Source organism: Furipterus horrens, unplaced genomic scaffold (genome assembly GCF_987537825.1).
Source record: "Furipterus horrens unplaced genomic scaffold, mFurHor1.1.pri manual_scaffold_5, whole genome shotgun sequence".
NCBI lineage: Eukaryota > Metazoa > Chordata > Mammalia > Chiroptera > Furipteridae > Furipterus > Furipterus horrens.
The window spans coordinates 166,709,048-166,730,486 of NW_028327175.1; the positions used below are offsets into that span (position 1 = coordinate 166,709,048).

Genomic DNA, 21,439 nt, shown 5'->3' on the forward strand with positions numbered 1-21,439 from the left:
AGGGGGGTGACTTAAATACGGTGATTATAAATCTTTAAATGATTAGTCACAGTAATATTAATAGCGCTTAAGGGAGCTCTTGCTGCGCGTAGAACGTTTAATCATTGTTGCTGGAAGAGTCCATATTCAGTACTGAAACCTGATTATGTTTATGGCATCAGCATCATTACAGATTCCCGGTCTTAGGCATTTGCTTTCCGAATTGAACTCTACAGCCAGGCAATTGTCTAACAGCTCTGTGTAAAAGACACAAGGTTAACTCCTGGCAGATGTTCTCCATACTCAAAAATCGGAACCTCACCTGGTTGCACAGGGCTCCTTGGAATGAGGGTGGTGGTAGCAGAGACAGGGTTGTGGGCTCTGCATGGCAAAAGAGGCCACTGGAGATAGTCACAGACTTCACGGTCAAACCCAGTGGTTAGAATGATTCTAGCCCACTTCCTCATACCTTGAGGGAAGGATGGATAGCGACCTTACTGTGAGAACCTAACTCATCTAAAGAAAACATTTCTCTGGGTTCTCAATTATAATTTCTGAATTTCATGAGTTCTCACTCACTGTTAGAGATATTCACATCAGTGGATACAGCAAATTAAGGGCAGGCACAAGAGACCTTTCTGTTGTAGATCAGAGACCTTCTCCAGGACTCCATAGATACTAGGAGAGAGAGTCCAGCTCCATAGATACGGGAGAGTGACAGCCCCTTTCTGAGATTATAGCTGTAAACCCAGAGCTTTCTGGGGCCATCTTTGTGCTCAGTGTATTTAACAAGATGTGTTTTTAGTTAACACTGAAAATGCCATTCAATTTCCATATTAAAACACAAATCTGTGTCTGTTCGGCCTGACCACTATCTTCCTCTCTATTTCTGGCTGATGGTACAGCCTGGTGCAGATGCCCTTACTTTGTTTTATTGTTTCCTTTACTGGACAGATATAGAACACCCAAGCCTGAAATGTCAACTGGACTGTACCACTCTGAGATGAGTGATATGAACATGGAATGAAGGAAAATCAAGTTCTGCCAATTCCACCCCTTCAGTATCTCTGGATCCCCCCTCCTCTGCTCCACCTGGCTTGCCCTGCCTAAGACCATTCCCTAACATGTTCCTGGACAATTTCCCCAGACTGGTCTCATCCTCTATGGTCTTAGATGCTTCAAACCCCCACTTTATACAGTTGGCAGAACAGTGGATCTTTCTAAAATGTAAATTTTGATCGTTCTTCTCCTGCTTAAGACTGTTCAGCAGCTTGCTTTTGCTCTCTGAGTCAAATCCATGACATTCATGATTTAGCCTCTACCTATACAATTCCTCAGACTCTCCCTATCAAATTCTCTTTGTTAAAAAAAACTTAATCTTGGAGTTATTTCTGAGGTCATTTATGTAGTGCAGTGATTTCAATTCCCAAAATGTGTTTTTAGGTAAATGATGGTACATGTACAACATGGAATGCTATGTGGGAAATAAAAGTGAATATGGTACAATATTAGTAATACTACCCCAACCATTTGTAGTGTTGGGGAAATTTTACTTTATCCTTTATGCATTTCTATACTGTTAAGACATTTACAATGAGCATATTATTACTTAGAGGGAACAAGCAGTTTTCTTTCTTTTAAAAATTGCTAGGCAATCCATGTTGTGTGTGTGTTCTATCCTTAAATGCAGTAGACCAGGTTCCAGGCCCAGCCCCACCATCTACTCACCGTCCCATAGTAAGCTACTTAAATGCACTGAGTTGAACTTTCCTCATCTGTTCATATCTATATTACAGGGTTGTGGAGTTCTTTCATGAGTGTATGAATGTTAAATAACCTGCCTTATGTCCCAAATTTAATGGAATATTTTTAAACATTAAAACGTTGCTGGTCTCCCATACTTTCTTCTCTCTGCTGTCTTTCCCTCGCCCTTCAGTCGGCTTTCTGTGGGCACTGTTCTGGGCTGTGAGGAGAGTGGCAGGCAGTGCCGGTGAGAGGGCATAACCACCCTAAAACAAAGACTGTCCTTGCTTTGAGTACATGATTAAGTCCTGGAAATTCTGATTTTCATTTGCAAGTCTAGACCCAGGAGAGAGAAGTGTTTTTTCTGACCTGCAGCCATCAGCTGACCACAGAGACCAACCCATCAAGCCAGCCTAGACAGAACTGCCCAGCTGACCCAGAGAACCCTCAGGAATTTTTTAAAGTGATAGTTACGTTGAGCCACTGAGTTTTAGGGTCTCTCATCACTGAGCAAAAAATAACAAATGAGACTTCTTGGTTTTTTTTATATATATATATATAATTTTCTCCATAAAGTCTGCAGCACTAGTGATAAAGTTAAGCTACTTACAGTTTTGTTTTGATTTTAAATATAACCTTTAAAATTACATTGTATAAATGTTTATTATTGATGTATAGGATGCAATTGATTTTGGATGTTGAACCTTGCTCAATCGGTTAAGTCTAACACTTCTTCTTTTCTTTGGGTTTTCTCTGTAGAAAAGTCATTATTTGCAATGTGATCCATGCGTTAATCATCAATATCTACTGCGTTAAATGAGGTGTGGAATGACAGCATTCAGCAGAACTGCTTTCTAGGCTCTGGCTGCAGAGTGCTGCCCTCTCACCTGCATCTGCTCACCAGTTTGCAGGGTGACTGGGCAATGGCCTAAAGTGCAGGTGGTGTCATCGAGACTCCCAGTGTCCTCTTCAATAGGTCATTTTCAGTACAGGGAGCATTTCAGGTTCTTCCACTGGCTGGCAGTTCGGGGAATGGCCTTGAAGTTGTCACATAACTGTGATTTGCTTCTTTCGTCTCTGCTTTTTTTCTCTGTGGCCTGTTCATTCTGGTTTCCTTTTGTTACCCTCTTAATTCTCTCACTTTCTCTCTCTCTTCCCCTCTCTCTCTCTGCCCCAGCCCATCCCACATTAGTTCCCTCTTCCTTGTTTCTTTCCCCTCTTGGCCAAGCAAGACCCCCAAAGAACAGAAATGAAATGGCAACTTCAAATCACTGTCTCAAATCACATCTGCCATGTTCCCGTCCCTACCTAATGCCACAGATTGGAAGGGATCTACCACCAGAGAAAGCCAGATAAAATCCCCCTAAAGATGATTATGGGCCTCCATCCACCCTCCTGGAAGGTCCCCATTAAGGCAGCAGAGCACAGAGGTGTCACCAGAAAATGGCTCGAAGTCCAAAGCCTAGCAAAACCAAGGCCTCCATTTCCCTGTGAGATCTGTGCTTGGGATGCACAGAAGCAAGGAGCTGAGATTAGCCAGCCGCCTGGAGAGAAGAGGCTCAGATGGTTGCTCTAAAGTCCCTGGAGTTCTTACAATTAAATGAAGTTTTAACCTGTGCCTGGTGATCTGGCCCTCTTAATCTCTGCTTTTTTTTTTTTCCACCTTAGAACCTCCAGGATCAAGGAGCACAGAAGTCCTCAGGGTCCTCCATGGACTGTATTCTCTTACCTGTGTGCTTTCTGCAGCTTCCTCGATTGGAAGTCAGCCCCACCCCACCCCCATCTCTCACATGCCCAACCTCCAGTCCCACCAGGATGACACCTAGTTTTCTACAAGTTTTGATTGATATCCCTTTGCCTTGAACAGATCCTTGGCTCAAACAGGTGCTCAGTGCAGGTTTGCTGAAATGACTCAGTCACCTGGTTGTGACCAGAAGCAACAGGAACTGGGGCAATCCATGCTGTGGGGTTGTGATGACAAGCACCCTTGACAGTAGGAGTTTAATTCGGTGGGAAGTAGGGAGTGAGGTTCTGAGGAAATGCTGCTTTGGGCTCAGCATGGCAGACCCCCAGCAGCCTGCCACCTTATGACCCCTCTCTGGGGCTGCTCTGTCCTGATTTATAGAATCACTTCTCTCCCTCTCTGGCTGTTTCACTCTTTCCCCTCTGAATGGGGAGAATAAACCACTTATACATGCAGAGTTATCAGGCTGACTATTCACCAGGGATGCTAATCCTATTTCCTACATCCAAGGAAAGGAATCTTCTCTAAGGAATGGGAAATGGGGAGGAAGGGAATGACAGGGGCTCTTGGTAAAAGTCCAGAAAGAGGTATTTTATTCAGATGGCTCATCATTCTCCCAAGTCCAGAAAAGGAGCCATGTGGAATACACAAAGGTAAGAACACAGTTCCCTCTATATTATTCCTCAGAGTAATGCACCTTCTTAAAATGCTGGTGTTAGAGAGTATAGATGATCCCATACAACACCATCCCCACCAGCATAAACAACTGTCGCTTCAATACAGCCCCTGTGATCAGTCCTAAAAAAATGCAGATTCTGCACTAAAAAATACAGTCTAATGGAGCAACAGTGATATCAGTAAACATCAGGGACTGCTAGATTTGTTCATCATTTTCATTTCAAGAGTCATTAGAGTCCATTGTATAGAAGAACCATAAGAAGGTGGAAATCAAGGTAACTGTCACTCATAGGAATTATGAAGATTAACAGCAGTCACTCTAAATCAATAATATTGCATGCTATTAAGTAGAGGGCTGATAAATGCTGATTCCAGGATATGAAAGTGTAGATGGTGGGACACACTATAGGAGACTTCTTTGGCATGAGATGCTCACTCTCCAAGTAAGTTACTAGAAAGTAATTTACCTCATGTTCACACAGATGAATAGGTAGGAAGAGGAAACCAATTCAGACTTAAACCAAAATAAACAAGCAAAAGCCACTAAGACCCAAAGAAAAAAGCCAATAGCCTGGTACATTTGTTGGATGTGACAGATTCAGAGCTGAGTCCGAGCCTTAGTTACTGAGAAAACAGTGCTGAATCCAAGGCCCCCCAAATGCAGGTGTGTTAATTTTGCATCACAAAACAGAGGTGCTCTGTTTTTAATCATTTATTGAACACGTTAAGAGGAAATGGAACATTAGCAGTGAGCTGCTTAAAGTGCAATTTCCTATAAGAGAAATTTATGGCCTGCACTTGATCTCCATTAGAGTACATCTAACTTCTTTTATTAGTTTATTCATCAAGGCAGCCCTAGGCTCAGGCCATCTCTGCAAACCGGCAGGTCATCAAGAAAGGGATCTCAAGGGGATTTTTCCTCCTGGTCCAGTAGGGTTTTCCAGAGCATAACACAGCCAACAGAAGTAGTCATGGTGCATTCAGCAGGAGGTTTTTAGGTATTCCCCAAAAGGCAATTCACAGAGCAAGCCCCAGGGGCTACACTGGCTATAAAATGAACATCTAAAATGTACTTTGAAATGAAATGATTTTCTGTTTGCCGTGTGAGTTTTGTGATTGCCTCTCAAAAAGCATTGCTTCTATTGCTTTTACGGCCATGTTCAATTTCTTATTTAGTGATGTAATAAAGGAGTGATTCAGGACTGAGAGCAAGGACTTCTGAATCAATGAGCAGATATATTCCTCATCTGCTGTGCACCTCTCCCCTTGATGCTGGGCTCATTTCCTGATTTCCAGGCAACCTGCACAGTCCCCCAAAAGGGGGACACAGCCACAGCTGCTTCTCCCTCTTTACCATTGAGTCCCCAGCCCTGCAGAAGAGAGAACCCAACTCCTGCCCTGGGTTTTCTTCAGATCTCTGGGGTGCATCACTCTTTCTGTGAATAATGGAACTTTAACTTTATTGTGATGAAAGCAAAACACACCGATATTTACAACTTGGCCCTTGGGCCAGGAAAGAGGAAAAAGACAAAAGGAGAAAGAACATCTTACCTTGTTTTAAGAATATTCAGAAACTGCAAGATCTCTGAAAACTGGATCAGTCTGAGAGCTCTTAAAAATCTCAAACCTGGAAAGAGAAATGAAAGAGAGACGTATTATATTCAGTGTGTGGTGTTAATGTACACACTCTGGCAGGCTTGAAGGAAGATGGAGTTCTTGCAGAAGATTAACAATCAGTACGTTGGACATAGTCCTTCATCCTGATTCTCCACTGGTTTCAACTCAGCTGCTAAACTGACTCTTGGTAAAGGAGGCCTGTTTGGAGCCACAGAGAAGGAAGGTCTGGTGGGGAGAGACGTGTTTAATGAGGTCTCTCATGTGTCTATCTCTATTCTAAAGCACTGTTTCGAAGTTACCTCGTCTTCTGAGAGGATTTTGTCTCTGAAAATTACTGACAATAGCTCAGGGTAACCCTCATGCTAAGAGCAGATTAGGAACAAATCAGATAATCTGATGTCTTTGATGGATTTTTAGAATCTTTATCTTCAGTCCTGATAAAGTGAAGAGTATAGCCTGTAGCATTATCTGTTTTCTAAGATCTCACACCCCATAATTTAAGGATTTAAAATTTACATAATCCCACTTTTACTAAGTATCAATGTGTTTATTTCTCCTTTCTAAATCAGCAGCTACTCTTGAATGGAAAACAAGAGCCAGTGTCTCTAGATGGTAGAAAAGAGAAGAAGATCTGGGGAAAACACACACACACACACAATCAATGATTAAAGAAAATTCAAATGACTGTTGTGCTTTAATAGTCAAGGGTAAAATATGTTTCTGTTGACAGCAAACACTCTGAGTCAAAAAACACTCTGAGTTACTTATGAGATTTTTACACTGGGCTGTTGTGCAACAGACTTGCTTACTGATGACCCCCCAGCTTCGAGACACTTTCAATATCACATCCTCTCTCGAAGAGATTTTCTTTTGCAGATTTTCCAACAGCATTTTATTCAGTGCCCCCACGTGCCGTGTGCTAAGCTGTTGACAGTAATGAGACTTTCTTCTGTGAGGGGCACCTAATGCACAGTGATGGAAAGCAGTGGTACTGATTTGCTGTAGACACCCCAGGATGAATCAAGGAAAGCAGACGGACTGGAAGTTTCTCCCACGCAGTTCCACACTGGGCCCAATTAGATTACCCCTTGTTCAAGCCTAAAGTAGGATGAAGAGCTCATTAAAGCCGATGGGGGCGGGGAGAGGGCGGGTCCCACTGTACAAGAGGAAAAAAAGGGTGATGGCTCATAAGGAAAGTTTCTCATCTGAATAGGATTAACCTTCATGAACAAAAGACGTTCTTCAGAAAACATTTACCTTCTATTTTAAATGATGTTTATATTACTTCTATTAAAAAAGAAAGTACAGAGGTGAGAAGGGATGTTGATGAAAAGACTCAAGAGTCCAAAACAGAGTCCTAGCCAAACTGACAAAAGGTGGACTTAATACTGCTGAAAACTTGATGCAGAGAACAACATCGAGACACCATCTCAGAAAACAGAAAATAAGGAAAAGGGAGAAAAAAGATGAAGCTTAAGCACATATAAAAGGGGAGAAAATCACAGAGATCCGACCCATGAATAAAATGTGTTGCCAAGGGGAGAACAGGCCAGGACATAATAGGAATGAACTCTCTAGATTTGGAAAAGTGACTTGAGATTAAAAGGTAAAATGGAAAGTCAGTGCTTAGAAACCAATGCCATCAAGTATGTGACTTTTTTCCTATAAATAACAAGTATTAAAATAAATTTAAAAATAAAAATAAAGTGTCAGGGTGGGAAAAGGGTTCCCATTAGTGCAACTAAGATCACATTATACTCAACATAATGGTGAGTTTGAAATGACAATTGAGCAACACTCAGAATTTTATTTTTTTATTTATTTATTTTAAATTTTTTTTTTTTTGAACACTCAGAATTTGAAGACAAGGCGAGTCAGGCCCCAGATTTGTATACCCAGCCAAGTAGTTGTTCCACAGTAATGGCAACAAAAACAAAATATTTTCAAATACCTGAGGTCTCAGAAAATATACTGTTTGTGCGAAAGTATTTTCAAAGACGTTTGCAGGTCTTATTCAACTAGAATGAGTAGCAGGGGCGGGAAAGTGTATTTGTAACAAATTCTACTGTTGGTCCTAAGCATCTAGCCCAACCAAGATGGCTGATCTCAGTCCTGCACCACGGTCCCATACGAGATAAGATAACAAATTTAGACACCTGGGGTAGAGGACGACCGACAGCACTGAAACCAGCAGTCAGGGACATAAAGATTTTTTAGTAATGGATTCAGCCTGAATATATATATATTTCTTTTTCAGTTATGGAAACAAAAAATAGAATGCAAATGCCCTAACCTCCACACTGATTTCCTTTTTTTTACCTTCAAGTGATGCTATTTGCATACTATATTGTTTTTCTGTAGTTTGCCACTCTTTAAGGTGACTCACAAAAATAAAGCAGAATAAAAAACTTCTCTTTTAATTAAAGTGTAAATAAGGGTAGGAAAAAAAAAAATAGATGCAGCAGCCACAAGGTCCTGTACTCTTGCTAGAGGCAAACGATAGTCTAGTTCTGAGCAGTTTGTCTACAAAAGAAAGCAGGAAGACACAATAAGATTAATAATGTATAACAGAGAGAAACAAGCTGGATCTCAGGAGAACAGTCATTCAGGGTGGAAACCCAAGAGAAACGTCCCTAAAACAGGGACCCTGAGTGGTGCAGAAGCAGCATTGGCATGGATGGAACAACAGTGAGCTATGTTTATCTGGCCGCCTTGTGCTGGTTATTCTCATGACTTTGGGTTTCACGAACACACATGAGTTTACAAAGTTCAACAAGGGTTAGAAAAATCAGTCTACATTTTATCCCGAGATCATGCCAGACTATCTGGAGAAATATGTGGTCTGAAGCATGTATCTTTCAGGCCAGAGTTCACGAAAGGTCCCTGATTGCTTTCTGCCCTGGACCCCTTATGGTCTATTCTCAGCACAGCAGCTAGAGTGGGACTCTTAGAAGGTAAAATGGATCATGTCAGTCCTAGGCTCAAAGTCTTCCGATGCCTCCCATTTCATACCAAGTAAAAGTCCTTCAAGTACCTAAAGAAAGGCGACCCCCATTTCCTTTTGGCCTCCTCCTCCTTGTACTACTTTCCTTCTGATCTAACTTTCTCCAGTGAGTCTGGACTGGGAAGGTATGCTCCTGCCTCAGGGCCTTTGCACACACTGTTCTCGCCACCTGGACACTCCTGCCCAGATGTCCACACGATGCAGCCCCTCACCTCCTTCAGGTGTTTACTCGGTGTCACTGTCTCAGTGAGACCTTCCCTGGTTACTCTAGCCAAAACTGGACTGTCGCTCTCACTGTCCCTCTTTCAGAGTAGGCAGTTAGTTATTCACAAAAGAGAAGGGAGCAAACTAAGCCTCATTAACTTGGGAACCAGCAGTGTCAGTGACCCCAGCACCTTTCCATACAACATCCTGCTTTACATTTACCCTGAGCGATGGGGTGGGGGTGCAGGTAACTGGCATCATTCAGCTGGATTAACAGGGGAAGGAAGAAAGCAACAAGGGGAAATTCCTTTTTACTAAGTGCATGTGCAGTAGAAGCCAAAATGGAGACCATAACAGGGGGAGGCACTGGCCTGGGAAAGTCTGGGAGAAGGATCGAACTGGAGAAGGGCACAAGCCCCCGGAAAACCCAGGAAAGAGACTAAATAGGGGAGGGCTCCAGCACAGGCCCTGGAAAAGCCAGGAAAGAGACTGGATAGTTTGAAAAAAAGCCTGCTCTTTTGCAAATCCAAGGAAATATGTATGTGGACACTTAGCCTGCCTGCTCTCTCTGCCTCTCCGAGGATGTACTGTCACTTGTCACTTTTCACTCTAATAAATCTTGCCACTATCACTAAACTCAGAGAAGGAAAACTCTGGTTCCAAAAAACCTCCGCTGCCTTGCGGCATACCTCTTCAGGGGAAAGGCTAAGGGAGTAAACCCCGACAGAAAATCCGGAGCCGGAGTCCCTAAGGCGGTTTGACGTTGTAGTCAACACCGGCAACTCCTGCGGCGCACCTGAAGCCAAGCTGTATTGACTCCGTCTTTCCCTTGGATCCTTCAGCTGCGAAGAGAGGGGGGGTCTGCTGCATGGGCAACAGCAGACCTTCCTTATCACCCTGCCCAGGCTCTGTAGCTTCAGCTCCACTGGAGAGGACACTCCAGCGTCATCGCAAGATGTCGATTCAACACGGGAGGAGACAGATACCGTGTCACTCCCGAGTCGGACTGCACAGCCATTCTCGGCGGTGCAGATAGACTCTTAAGAAGCTACACCATCGTCTCTTGAGACGGAGGGCTGCCGACGACGATCACTAAACTCCTCCTCTATGAGTGTCCCTGAAATTCTTTTCCTGCAACAGACACTACAGAAGAGCCCATTTCCTCTGGTAACACCCACATCTCTTTATTTCTCTTGCCTGCTTTTCTTTTCTCCTCGTTATATAAAGCACATGCATCTTATTTATGTAGTTTGCTTTCTGTCAGAACATGGAAGCAGCTAGAATGAGCACTTGGACTTTTGGTATATGCTAATCAACCTGGCCTTGGACTCAGCCGTTCCCAAAGGATATGCTGATGGACTTAGCAGTTCCCAAAAGATATGTTGATGGACTGAAACCATTCCCAGGGGAAATGGTAATGGACCTAGCCCGATATGTTAACTAACCTGGGGGAAGGGGGTGCGAGCAATGAGATCTAAATGACCTACTGAATATGTTGATAAGCAAACTCACCCTCACCAAAATGTGTGGCTGACAAGTATAAAAAAGGTGCCTGCAGAAGTGCAGGTGGGACTCCTACAGGCCCATGAGGAGGACCAGGAGTCTGTTCCCCTTGCTCCTACGGGCCCTTGAGTTGGTCCTGGAGCTGTCTCTCCCCCGCCCCCCCCCTTTTTCCCTCAATAAACCCATTGCCTGATCCCACAGTGGTCTCTGGGTGATTTCTCAGAGCAAGGCTGCCCTGACACTTCTTCTTTCTACTTAGCTACAGCATCAGTTCTATGAGGGGAGGGACTGATGTCTGTTTGGTTCATGGCTGTATTTCATAGACCAGTGCCTGGCATAAGGTAGATGCTAAATAAATACCTGCTTGAATTGAACAAATAAATCATACTTGAGGACGAATTACATGACAGAGAGCTAAAGGGCAGATCTACATTGAGAACTACACATTACTTACTGAAGGGAAAAGCCAAGAGCTCTGCCTTCAGGGCTGACGCTATAAGGAAACACAAAGCAGCCTCACCAGAGAAGAGCCTTAACCACCAGCCACTCTGCTGCACCCAGAGAGGGCCCAGGAGCGGGAACAGCCTCTTGGATTACAGAAAGCAGGCCAAGAAAATGGGGGTAGGATGGTCAATGCCTAAATAACAAATTATTCATCTTGTTTGCCTCATAATCCTATATTCTTATTATTTATCCCATATAATTCAAAATATCTGAACTAAAATTACCTTTTAGGGAAATGGAATATGGCTCTCAGTTGTGAACAAAACATGTATATACCAAAAAACATGAATTACGGCCCCAAAGGTAGCAGGTCCAGATGGTTTTACAAGTGAGTTCTTTCAAATTATCAAGAAATAGTCAACTTCCCTACATAGTCTTTGATTCTACAGTCAATTTTTATTATATAGTAATAAAAATAGAGTTTTCTCTTTTTTTCCATACTCTGTATTGTTTTAGAAAGCTGACATTAGCTGAGCACAGGTAGCCCACACATTCAAAATAAAAGGCATGCTCACTATACTAATGACTGAATATAAGAATATAAGAATCCTAAATAAAATACTAGTATATCATATCATATATGAGACTATAATAAATGAGTAACACAAAGGAGCTGTGGTGGGTGTTGTAGGATGCAATCCAGAACCCTTCTTTTGGGGATCTTTATTCGTCCCAGCTCCTAAAGAGTGGCCTTGCCCAAGGTTACACCCTAGCCAGAGTTGGCTACCAAAACTAGTAAATGTAGGCACAAAGTCCTGCTGCCTTGCCTCAACTTAGGACAACTCTGAAGGGCCACACAGCTGCAGAGCTCCCCATGGGATGGATGGAGGCCGCTGGTGCAGCTGGAGCTCTGCACCTAGTTTCCTACTTCTCTCACAGGTACAGGCGGCCATTCAAACCTGCCAGGGAGGTTGTGCACGAGAACACTAAGTATTCTGATAGTACATGCAGGCACATGTACTCAATAAGTGGTCATTTCATCATGTGAAGCTATACAATTATAACAGCATAGGGTCATACACAGCCCCACAGAAAAGCCAACAAGACAAATAGAAACACACACATGGTATATAATGTTATTGTTATTTTAAATTATTGGTGAAATGATGATGTTGACAATGTTGTAAATCAATAACTACTGAAGTTTACTATTTATATTTACTCCCCACATGCCAAAACCTTTAACAATATCTTACTTAATCCATACAACAGAAGAAAACAGTTAAGGATAAGCAGACTAGAGTGTCCAGCACACAATTTATAAGCAACAGAGTCATATTCCAACCCAAAGTTGTCTAACTCCACAAGGCTCAGGCTTGTAACCATTGCCCTGGCACAGACATTGGCCAAATTTTAAACATCAAGCACTTTCAACTTGAGTAAGCACTTTGGACACAGTGATCATCTTGCCAAACTTCCCTAACAATCCGCATTTCTATCAACATATAAATGCTCTTTGGCCAATATCCCCACTGTATTAAATATTGTGGTTAAGAAAAAAAGGAAGGATGGAGAGAGGGGGTAATGAGGAGTCCCAGTTTGATAAGCTCCAACTCCATATAGGGGTTCATCACTATTTTATTTTGCTTTTCTATGTTAATAAAGTTATTTTTCATATAATTATTGAGTCATTTTATTTTCTTCTTTAAATAAACTGGCTTCTGGTGGTTTATCTGTGTGTTCATTTTATCTTATTAATATATTGAGCTCTTTATAATGAGGATATTATGTGTTATATATTATCTCCCACAGTTCATCATTTGTCTTTTAATTTTGCTTAGTTTTTTCCTAAGTCTAAAATTTTGTTTAGTGAGTTTTCCTTTTCAAATTCTAAAGTTTATTATATGGTCAAATATATGTCTTTCCATCATTGTTTTATAATTTTCAATATTAAAAACTGCCTGCCTCCAACATAAAAACAGATTTAAAAAAATGCATCCACATTTTCTCTGTGTACTTTCAGGGCAGTGGTTCTAAACCTTGGCTGCATATTTAAATCACATGGGAAGCTCTAAGAATTATTTATACTTGCGTTTCACGCCCCTGTTCTGACTCAATGGACCTGGGCTACCTCCAGGCAGAAGGTGTGAAAGCTCTAGGATGATTCTACCGAGCCATCAAGGATGAAAAGCATTGCAAAGTTTTTCCATAAGTGAGCAGATAGTACATATTTTTGGTTCTGTCACAAGTACCGACTCCACCGTAAAAGATATGTAAACAAATGGGTATGACTGTAGTCCAGTAAAATAGACCACGTGGCCTAGTTTGTTAAATCCACTTTAGAGACCTGCTTTTCAAATTTCACGTGCACACGGATCACCTGGGACTTGTTAACATTCAGACTCTGGGATGCGGCCTGAAACTCTGATTTCTAATCACCTCCAAGATGTTGCTCTTGGTCAGAGACTACACTTTGAGAACACGAGGCTGCAGGGCAGTGGCCCCAGCCTTTGCTGCAACTGCAGTCAGCTGGGAATTATCAGACAATACTGATGCACCCCACCCCCGGACACTCTGATTTAACTGGTTCGGGGTGCAACCTGGGTGTGGGGATATTTTCATAGCTCCCCAGATGATTCCAGTGTGCAGCCAAGCTTGGGAACTGCTGGTTTGGGGTATCCTTTATCCTTTTAACCTCTAACTTGTTAATCCATCTTGGTGTATGCATTTATAATGGTTAATAGTGTGCCAAAAGGACACTATTTAATATGTCCCCCAAATATCAAATTTCCCTCTACGTGATTAACTACTTGCATAATCTGAAACTGGCTCTTTTATTAAATTAATTTTTCAAAACATGGTAGCTAACTAAATGTTAGAAGAAATCAATAGAATATTGAGAGACTACTTATAAAATAATGCAGTCAGCTTAAGATTTTAGTGAAAAAGTACTTTTAACAACATTAGTAGAGATATGATTTTTATTTCAGGGTTAATAATTGATAAAAAGTTCCAAATCATTTATGGGGTAAACAATAACAACAACAAAGAAAACAAACAAAATAAGTTAAAGAATGGGCAGATCCAATTTAAAAAATAGAAAAATAAGTCATGCAAAATATATACTAATAAGACTTGAAAAACTCAGTGAGTGGGGACAACTTTCTTAAAAATGTAAACTTTGAAAGTTAATACACACAGAAAAGAAAACCATTATAGAATAATAACTGAAATATAAATTGAAAAATGTATTAATAGCTTCTCCTAAAAGACTTTGCACTCATAAAATGTATTATTAAATACTTTAAAATACTTACATATTATAAGAAGTGCCAAACCATCATTATGAAAAAAGATGGAAAGCTGCTATACTTGTATTATAAAATAAACATAAACCTGGTACCAAAAACTGACTCTCAATGCACAAAAGAAAAATAATCTTACTAAGATTAGAAATGCTAAAATTCTACATAAAATACTAACCCATATAATTCTTCAATGGATTAAAATAATGATCTGGAGCATCCTGATTAAACAGCAAATTGAACAGAATGGTTTGTCTATGCCTCCTCTCAAAACCTTATTAAAGTAATACTAAAAGGGAGAAAAATCAATAAAGTCCCACAACGACAAAAAAAAAATGGAGGAGGAAGCTACAGCACACAAGAGAAAACTATATCTTGGTAGATAAAAAGTGATATTCTGTTAGAAATTCACTTGGCAGAGCTGAGAAACCTACCTTCACATTTGTACAACACATACAGTAAAAAAATATATACATATCTAAATATATCTATATTTCCATGATAACAGAATATCAGAAATGTCCTTGATCAATAAACTGTGATGAGAAATTCTACAAAGATGGAGGTGAGTGAGGGCAGTAGGATCAGGACCTCATAATGAAGAAAACAAATGTCCAAAAGATGAAATGAGGTGACTAGCACTGGAATGTGGGAGGCTGGGACAATGACCAACTGGGGTTCCAAACAAGATCACCCAGCATGAGTAGTTAAGTGTGGGCATTTTAGTGGGTAAAGCAATATCCTGAATGAACTGGTAACCTCTGTCTCCACAGTCACAAGACCTACTATCAGACCAAAATGCTCTATTGCACACCTCTCCCCAGAACTCGCCAGACCAGACAAGTGAAGGCAGCATCAGTACATAGACTAACAGAAAATCTCAAATTCAAAGAAAAACACGTCAAAAATCACCAAACATCTGAGGAAAGTCAAACTTTCTTTGAAGGCAGATACATATTCTATCAAACTGACACTTGAGGATACATTAACAAAACAATGATTTTAGAAAAAGTTTAACTGAAAAACAGAGTTTGTGAGAAAAGATGTCAACTCAACAAAGATCAACTGGATGTCTTAGAATTTAAAATTCTAAACATCAAAACTTTAAAAGACCAACTAAATAGAAGAATGGACATAGCTACATACAAACTAGAAGGCTGGATTATCAGACAGAGATCCCCTCACAAAGAGAGGGATAAAAACTATAAAAGTAAAATTAAGAGATATGGAATAGGGTGGGATTGCTAGGGGAAGAGGGTACTGGGCAAAGGGAAGCAAAGGGGAAAAAATTGGATCTATTGTAACAATATAATCAATAAAATATACTTAAAAGAAAAGAGAGAGAGACATGGAAGAGAGGTGTGGAATTTTCAAGATTTATGTAATGAGTTTCCAGTAGGAGGAAATAAAGGCAATAGAAAGTCAGAAATTTTTAAAATAACATGAGAATAAAGTTCCCTAGAACAAATAGATACCCTGCATTCTCAGATATGCCTAGATGTGGGTCTTTTAAATTTTAACTGATGATATTTCAGAACATCAACCTGATGATAAAAAACCCTCAAAGTAGTGAGAATCAAATTATTGTCATAATTTTCTTGCATGCACTGTATGCAAGAAAATGAAGGATACCTCTGAAATTCTCAGGAGAAATTATTTTGAACGAGGAAACACATACTTAGCCAGGTGGAAAAGAAATAAATCCCCCCAAAAGTGAGATACAAGCAGCAAAGTAGGAGAAGAGTAAAAGTAACTAATTAGTTTATGTGTTAGCAAAATATTATAAAAAAATAAATAATAACAATGATCTAAAATTAAAATCTCTAGATGATACTACACAGCAAACAAAGGTTATGAATGAGAGAGGTCAGTGGAGGTATGGAAAATGTGCTAAAGTTCTTGTCTCGCTTCAGGGAAAGGTACCATTAGTTATACATATTAAAAGAAAATAATTTAAGTATCTGTATCAAAACTTAAGGATACATTTGGAATGATGAATTCTAAATCTCAGAGTGGAATAAAATGAACAAAAAAATGACCGACCAACTAAAGGAAAAGAATTGTGGAAAAATAGCCAAAAAAGCATATTAATTAGAAAATCCTATTGTAACAGCAAAAAGAGCACAAATACACTAGTAAACACAACAAAATTGAATGAGTTAAATTCATCAATTAAAAGACATAGATTCTCAGGAAGTATATAAACAGCAATAACACACTCCAGATGCAAGCTGTTTGTGAGATACACTGAAAGCAAAACACAAAGGAAAGTTAGAAATGAAAAGCTGAAAAAATACATGCCAGAAAAATTCTTAGCATAAAAGGCAAAGCAAGCAATAATATCAAATGAAGTAGCAGCTACTGTGAAAATTTATCAGAGAAAAAGTGTCATACTTAATATTGATAAAGAAACAATCCACCAAGAATATATAACAGTGAAAAAATTTTATATACCTAAGACAAGATTGGAGGAAAACAAAAACTTGACAATGTCTCACACATTGTGACACTCTAATGTTCATTTTCCAGAAACTAGACAAAATATAAGCACATCTAGAATACCTGCAGAACATTTGATTCCTTGGGATATATTTATAGATATCTATCTGAATGGATGGACAGATAAATACATATATTACTTATCAAACTAGGAAACTAGCTTAATAACATTAGTCTTTAATTATTTTAATAACAATTATTGAACAGTCACTAAAACTATGTAAAAGGCCATAAAAATATTTCACCAAATTCCAAAATGCAGAAATCATATAGGCCACACTTACCACAAAACATCAGAATAAAAAAAATCACAAAAGGATCGGCAAAATCAACTATATTATGTAGAGAAGACTTTAAAATACAATAAAAGAAGTCATCTAAGTTAAAAGGGAAACAAGCATTATGTCATAATGATGGAGTGACTGATTAACAATGGATATCAATTTAAACAGTCAGCCCATATCATAATTGAAATTAAATTGAGATGAATTAAAATTAAATATAAATAATATACCATAGAAAAACTGAAGAAAATGCAATTATATATTTATTAGCCTTCTGAAGAAAAGAAGAACTTCAAAATTCAGATGTGGAAGGAATCATAAAAACTTTATCAGATGAGATATTATAAAAATATTAAAATTCTACATGTCAAAAAAGTAATGAAGATAATAGAAGAATAATTTAATCAAATATGATATAATTAGGGTAAGTTCTTTGTAATGTCAAAAGCATGTATGTAACATATATCAATTGTTCATAAACAGGCAAAAAATCATAAACAGGCACATCATGAAATAGGAAAAATAACTCAAACAATCATTAGAAATTATTATACTTGGTTGAAATAAGTAAATGTATATTAAACAAAATTACAGTAATGATGTGTTTATTCTACTTAACTAGCAATATATTTGAGTTTTGCTTACTAGAGCTGACTCTGCAATGAAATAGTCTTATAATTTGATGGTGGAATTGTGAGTTGATATGGCATTTTCAAAAAGTAATTCCACATTATAAGTCAAATTAATTCCATTTCTGGGAAGGTAGCCTAAGAAAATATAACAAAATATGAAAAAATGCTACAGGAACAAAAATGTTTATTGCAAAATTATTCATTAAACGAGAAAAATATAAAGCAGCTTACTAATCTAAAAATAAGTCTTCTAATATATAGTCCATCTTCTTTATGGGCTATTATACAAGTTTGAAAAATAATGTAACTACAAGAAATGCTTATGATATAATGTCAAGTTAAAGAAATAAGATATAGAAAGTAGAATAAGTGTTTATCAATGGCTGAGAAATGGGGAACAGGGAGTTATTTAATGAGTACAGAGTTTCAGATTTGCAAGATGAAACATTCTGGAGAGCTGTTTCACAACAACGCAAGTATACATAACATGACTAAGTGTACTTAAAAATGGTTAGATGGAAACTTTTATATTATGTGTTTTTTACCACAATAATAAAAGCAAACTGGAAACAACGAAAAGAAAAAGAAGTTGGATATAAAGTACATGTTCTCTCTTTTTTTTTAAATATAGGTATATAAAAAATAAAAACTAGAAGGCATAAAATGTTAAAAGTGATTGGGTTCTGAAGGCAGGATTTTTGGATTTCTTTAATGTTCTCTAGTTTTTACATTAAAATTTCTACATCTAGTCATAATTTTTGGTTGCTGTTGTTATAAAGTCAGGACTGAGTGCATGTCTTCTGGCTCTGAGCCCTGTGCCTACAGCAAAGATTCAATAACCTGAGGCCAGCGGCTCCAGGTGGGGAAGACCCCCCAGTCACTTCTGTCCCTTCAAAGGGTCGCACTTGGCAGTGGGACCTGAATAATCAGGTGAGGGCCATTCAGAGAACTAATGCCATGAAATCTTAGCAGCGGCACTAGACAGATTAAGGGATTTGGTACCTCCTTCTCAGAGAGAAGCACAATTGTTCTACTGACAGGCACTGAGGGATACACAGGTAAATGATAAATCACTCACTGCTCAGGGTCCCCATGATCCCAGGACAGAGAGGACTCAGGAGATGCCTGCAAGCAGCCAAGCCCCACTGGAGACTGAGAAAACACAAAAGCAAACACATCCCAGCCTGTGGTGGGAAGCCTGCCAGTGTTTTCCAATTTTCTCTAACTCTTTAATCTTTAAATCCAAAAAGCTGAAAGGTTCCAATAAATCTCTGTCCTTTCCAATCCTTCCACCCCCACACAAATTCTGAAGAGCAATTATTGTAGTGATGTCTAACAAGGTCATGAGCATCTGGCCTTGCAGCTTGAGAGCTCAGAGGACAGGAGACGGACACAGCACATGCGGGCCTCTCCAGAACGTGCCCTGCACCCAGCTGTCATCACAGCAACACAGGATCCCGCCTCCAGGCCCAGCTCAGCCACTGACAGGCTTCTCTGACCCAGCCCAGGGTGAGTCAAGGCCTCTCAATTTCGTATCCCGATCCTGCTTCCTGTCTGACAGATACTAAATATCAGTTGATATTCAAAGTGGGACTGACATTCATTCACTCACTCACTCATTCATTCATTCATTCATACATGCTACACACATGCAGTGAGTCTGCACTACTCACTGTTCTATACATGATGGCACAGGGGTGATGCCTCTGCTTCAAGAGCCTTTATTTGAATACCTCTTAAATATGAATGAAATAACTCATCTTTTCTCTCTCCACTGCCAGGACCGTGGTCCAACCACTGTTACCCATAGTTTGCCCAGGAACTTCCAAGCTGGTCTTCCTACTTCACTGGATTCCCCTCTCCCCATCTGCCCTACTGTCCGTTCTCCAGAAAGCAGCCAGCATGATCTTTCCAAAGATCACATCACTCCCAGCTAAAAGACCACAGATGGCCCTGGCTGGTATAGCTCAGTGGGCTGGGTGTCACCCCGCAAACCAAAAGGTCACTGGTTCGAGTCCCGGTCAGGGCACATGCCTGCATTGCGGGCCAGGTCCCCAGTTAGGGGCGTGCAAGAGGTGACAGATCAAAGTTTCTGTGGCACATTGATGTTTCTGTCCCTCCCTTCCCCTTTCTCTAAAAATAAATAAAATATTAAAAGCCCTCAGGTTGCTTCCATCTTACTAAAAATAAAGTTCAGATTCCTCACCTTGCTCTGGAGACTACACAATCTAGTATCTATTTACTTTACTTCCATTATACTTATCCTCACTCCCTTCACACTGTGGCTCTGCACCTCAAACACTCCCCAGGTCCTTCTCAGTTCAGGGCCTTCCCTTCCATTCCCTTCTGGAATGTTCTTCCCCTAGATCCTTGCAAGGCGGCTGGCTGGATTGACACGAGCTCACAGAGATGTCCTCGGGCCACCGCTGCCCCTGTTCCTCTTTATAGTATTTATTACACCTAAAATGGTCTTCTGTGCTTGTTCAGATGATTCCCACCTGTCTTCCTCAACAGGTCAACTCCATGGCCACAGGCACCTCCTCCCACACTCACCACTGTGTCCAGCATCCTCTAGAATAAAGATGCTGGCACTCACTATGGAAAATGATAAATGAATGTATGAGAAACCCTCTCAAAGGAAATGTGAGAAAGAAGATTGTGCAATAAGTTAAACCTGTGTTTTTAGTCAATTGCTCAGGTCTTTCTCAAGAAATGGTCCCTTTTCTCAGCTTAGTAATCCCATTGTTTGTTCTTTCTCTCGCTGCTTTAACAGCAGTGCTCATCAAGGCTGGATGTCATACAACACAAAGCAGTTCCTTCTTGAAGTGAATAAGAGGAGACATAGCAATATGACCAGCAGATCTAAGGTCACAGACATGAGGCAGGAATATCTGGATTCCAAATGAAGTCCTTGCAGATATTTCAGCCCAAGGAGGCCTTTCATGTCAGGCCTAATGGAAAAGATTGACTAGGATTCACTTACAACTTGCTATACATGATTTTGCTAGGCATGAGTAGAGAATGCAGAGGTAGTTGGAGTTGTGCCTACCCACATCAAAATCCTAAGCTGGCTTCCAAAGCAACTGCACTTCATTTGAAAGAAGCCAGTGTTGCCATTAACCTTTCTGGAAATAAGACTTCCTAAGACCGGGAATTTTTGGTATAGAAATTTACATTTAAGCCAATTATTTCAAATTCTTATACATTACGGGTGCCCAGGTAAAACCAAATGCCTACTGGAAAACAGTTGAAACAAGAAAATATTTCCTGAGGATGTCTCATGGTCTTTGCTGGGTGAGAATAATGAAGCAACACCCAAGACAGGCTAGAAACATTTTCACAGCCCAATGTGAGGACAGAAGAAAGCAAACTGAAAAGGCATTGTTGTCTCTGAAATAATGTGTGTGTGTGTGTGCGTGTGTGTGTGTGTGTAGAGTCAATAGCTCTAAATGCCTCTGCTGAAAACACTGACTCACTGGAAATTGTTACCACTTAATAAATAAGGAGGCTGTTCTTGTCATTTGCCAAGCTTTCTCCAACGTTTCTGAAATATAGTCTTTAATATCTCAAAAACATTCAGAAGCTCTGGAGACCAGTTACACTCATCTAAAAAGGAAGGAGAGTATTTCTGCCTGGCCCAGCACCTCTGAGTTTGGGGGGCATGCCAAACAAAGGGCAATGGAGAAGGCTATCACCTGTCCCCTGGACGTTACCCCAAATCCAGCCCATAGTGAGGCCACTTCTTTCTAGGACAGTCTCCAGAAATATGGGATACTTGAGGGGAGTTAGGAGGGACCTTACCC

General features: G+C 40.1%; 1 protein-coding gene across 14 annotated transcripts in view; it reads right to left on the reverse strand.

The window, feature by feature from the left end:
* The window catches only part of KCNMA1 (potassium calcium-activated channel subfamily M alpha 1), a 725,195-nt gene that overhangs the window by 239,968 nt on the left and 463,788 nt on the right, over window positions 1-21,439 (reverse strand). For all 14 annotated transcript variants that reach the window (XM_090278265.1, XM_090278262.1, XM_090278261.1 and 11 more), the window contains exon 6: window positions 5,696-5,771. In XM_090278265.1, coding sequence (XP_090134391.1) covers window positions 5,696-5,771 — 76 coding nt within the window. The remainder of the gene's footprint in view (window positions 1-5,695; window positions 5,772-21,439) is intronic.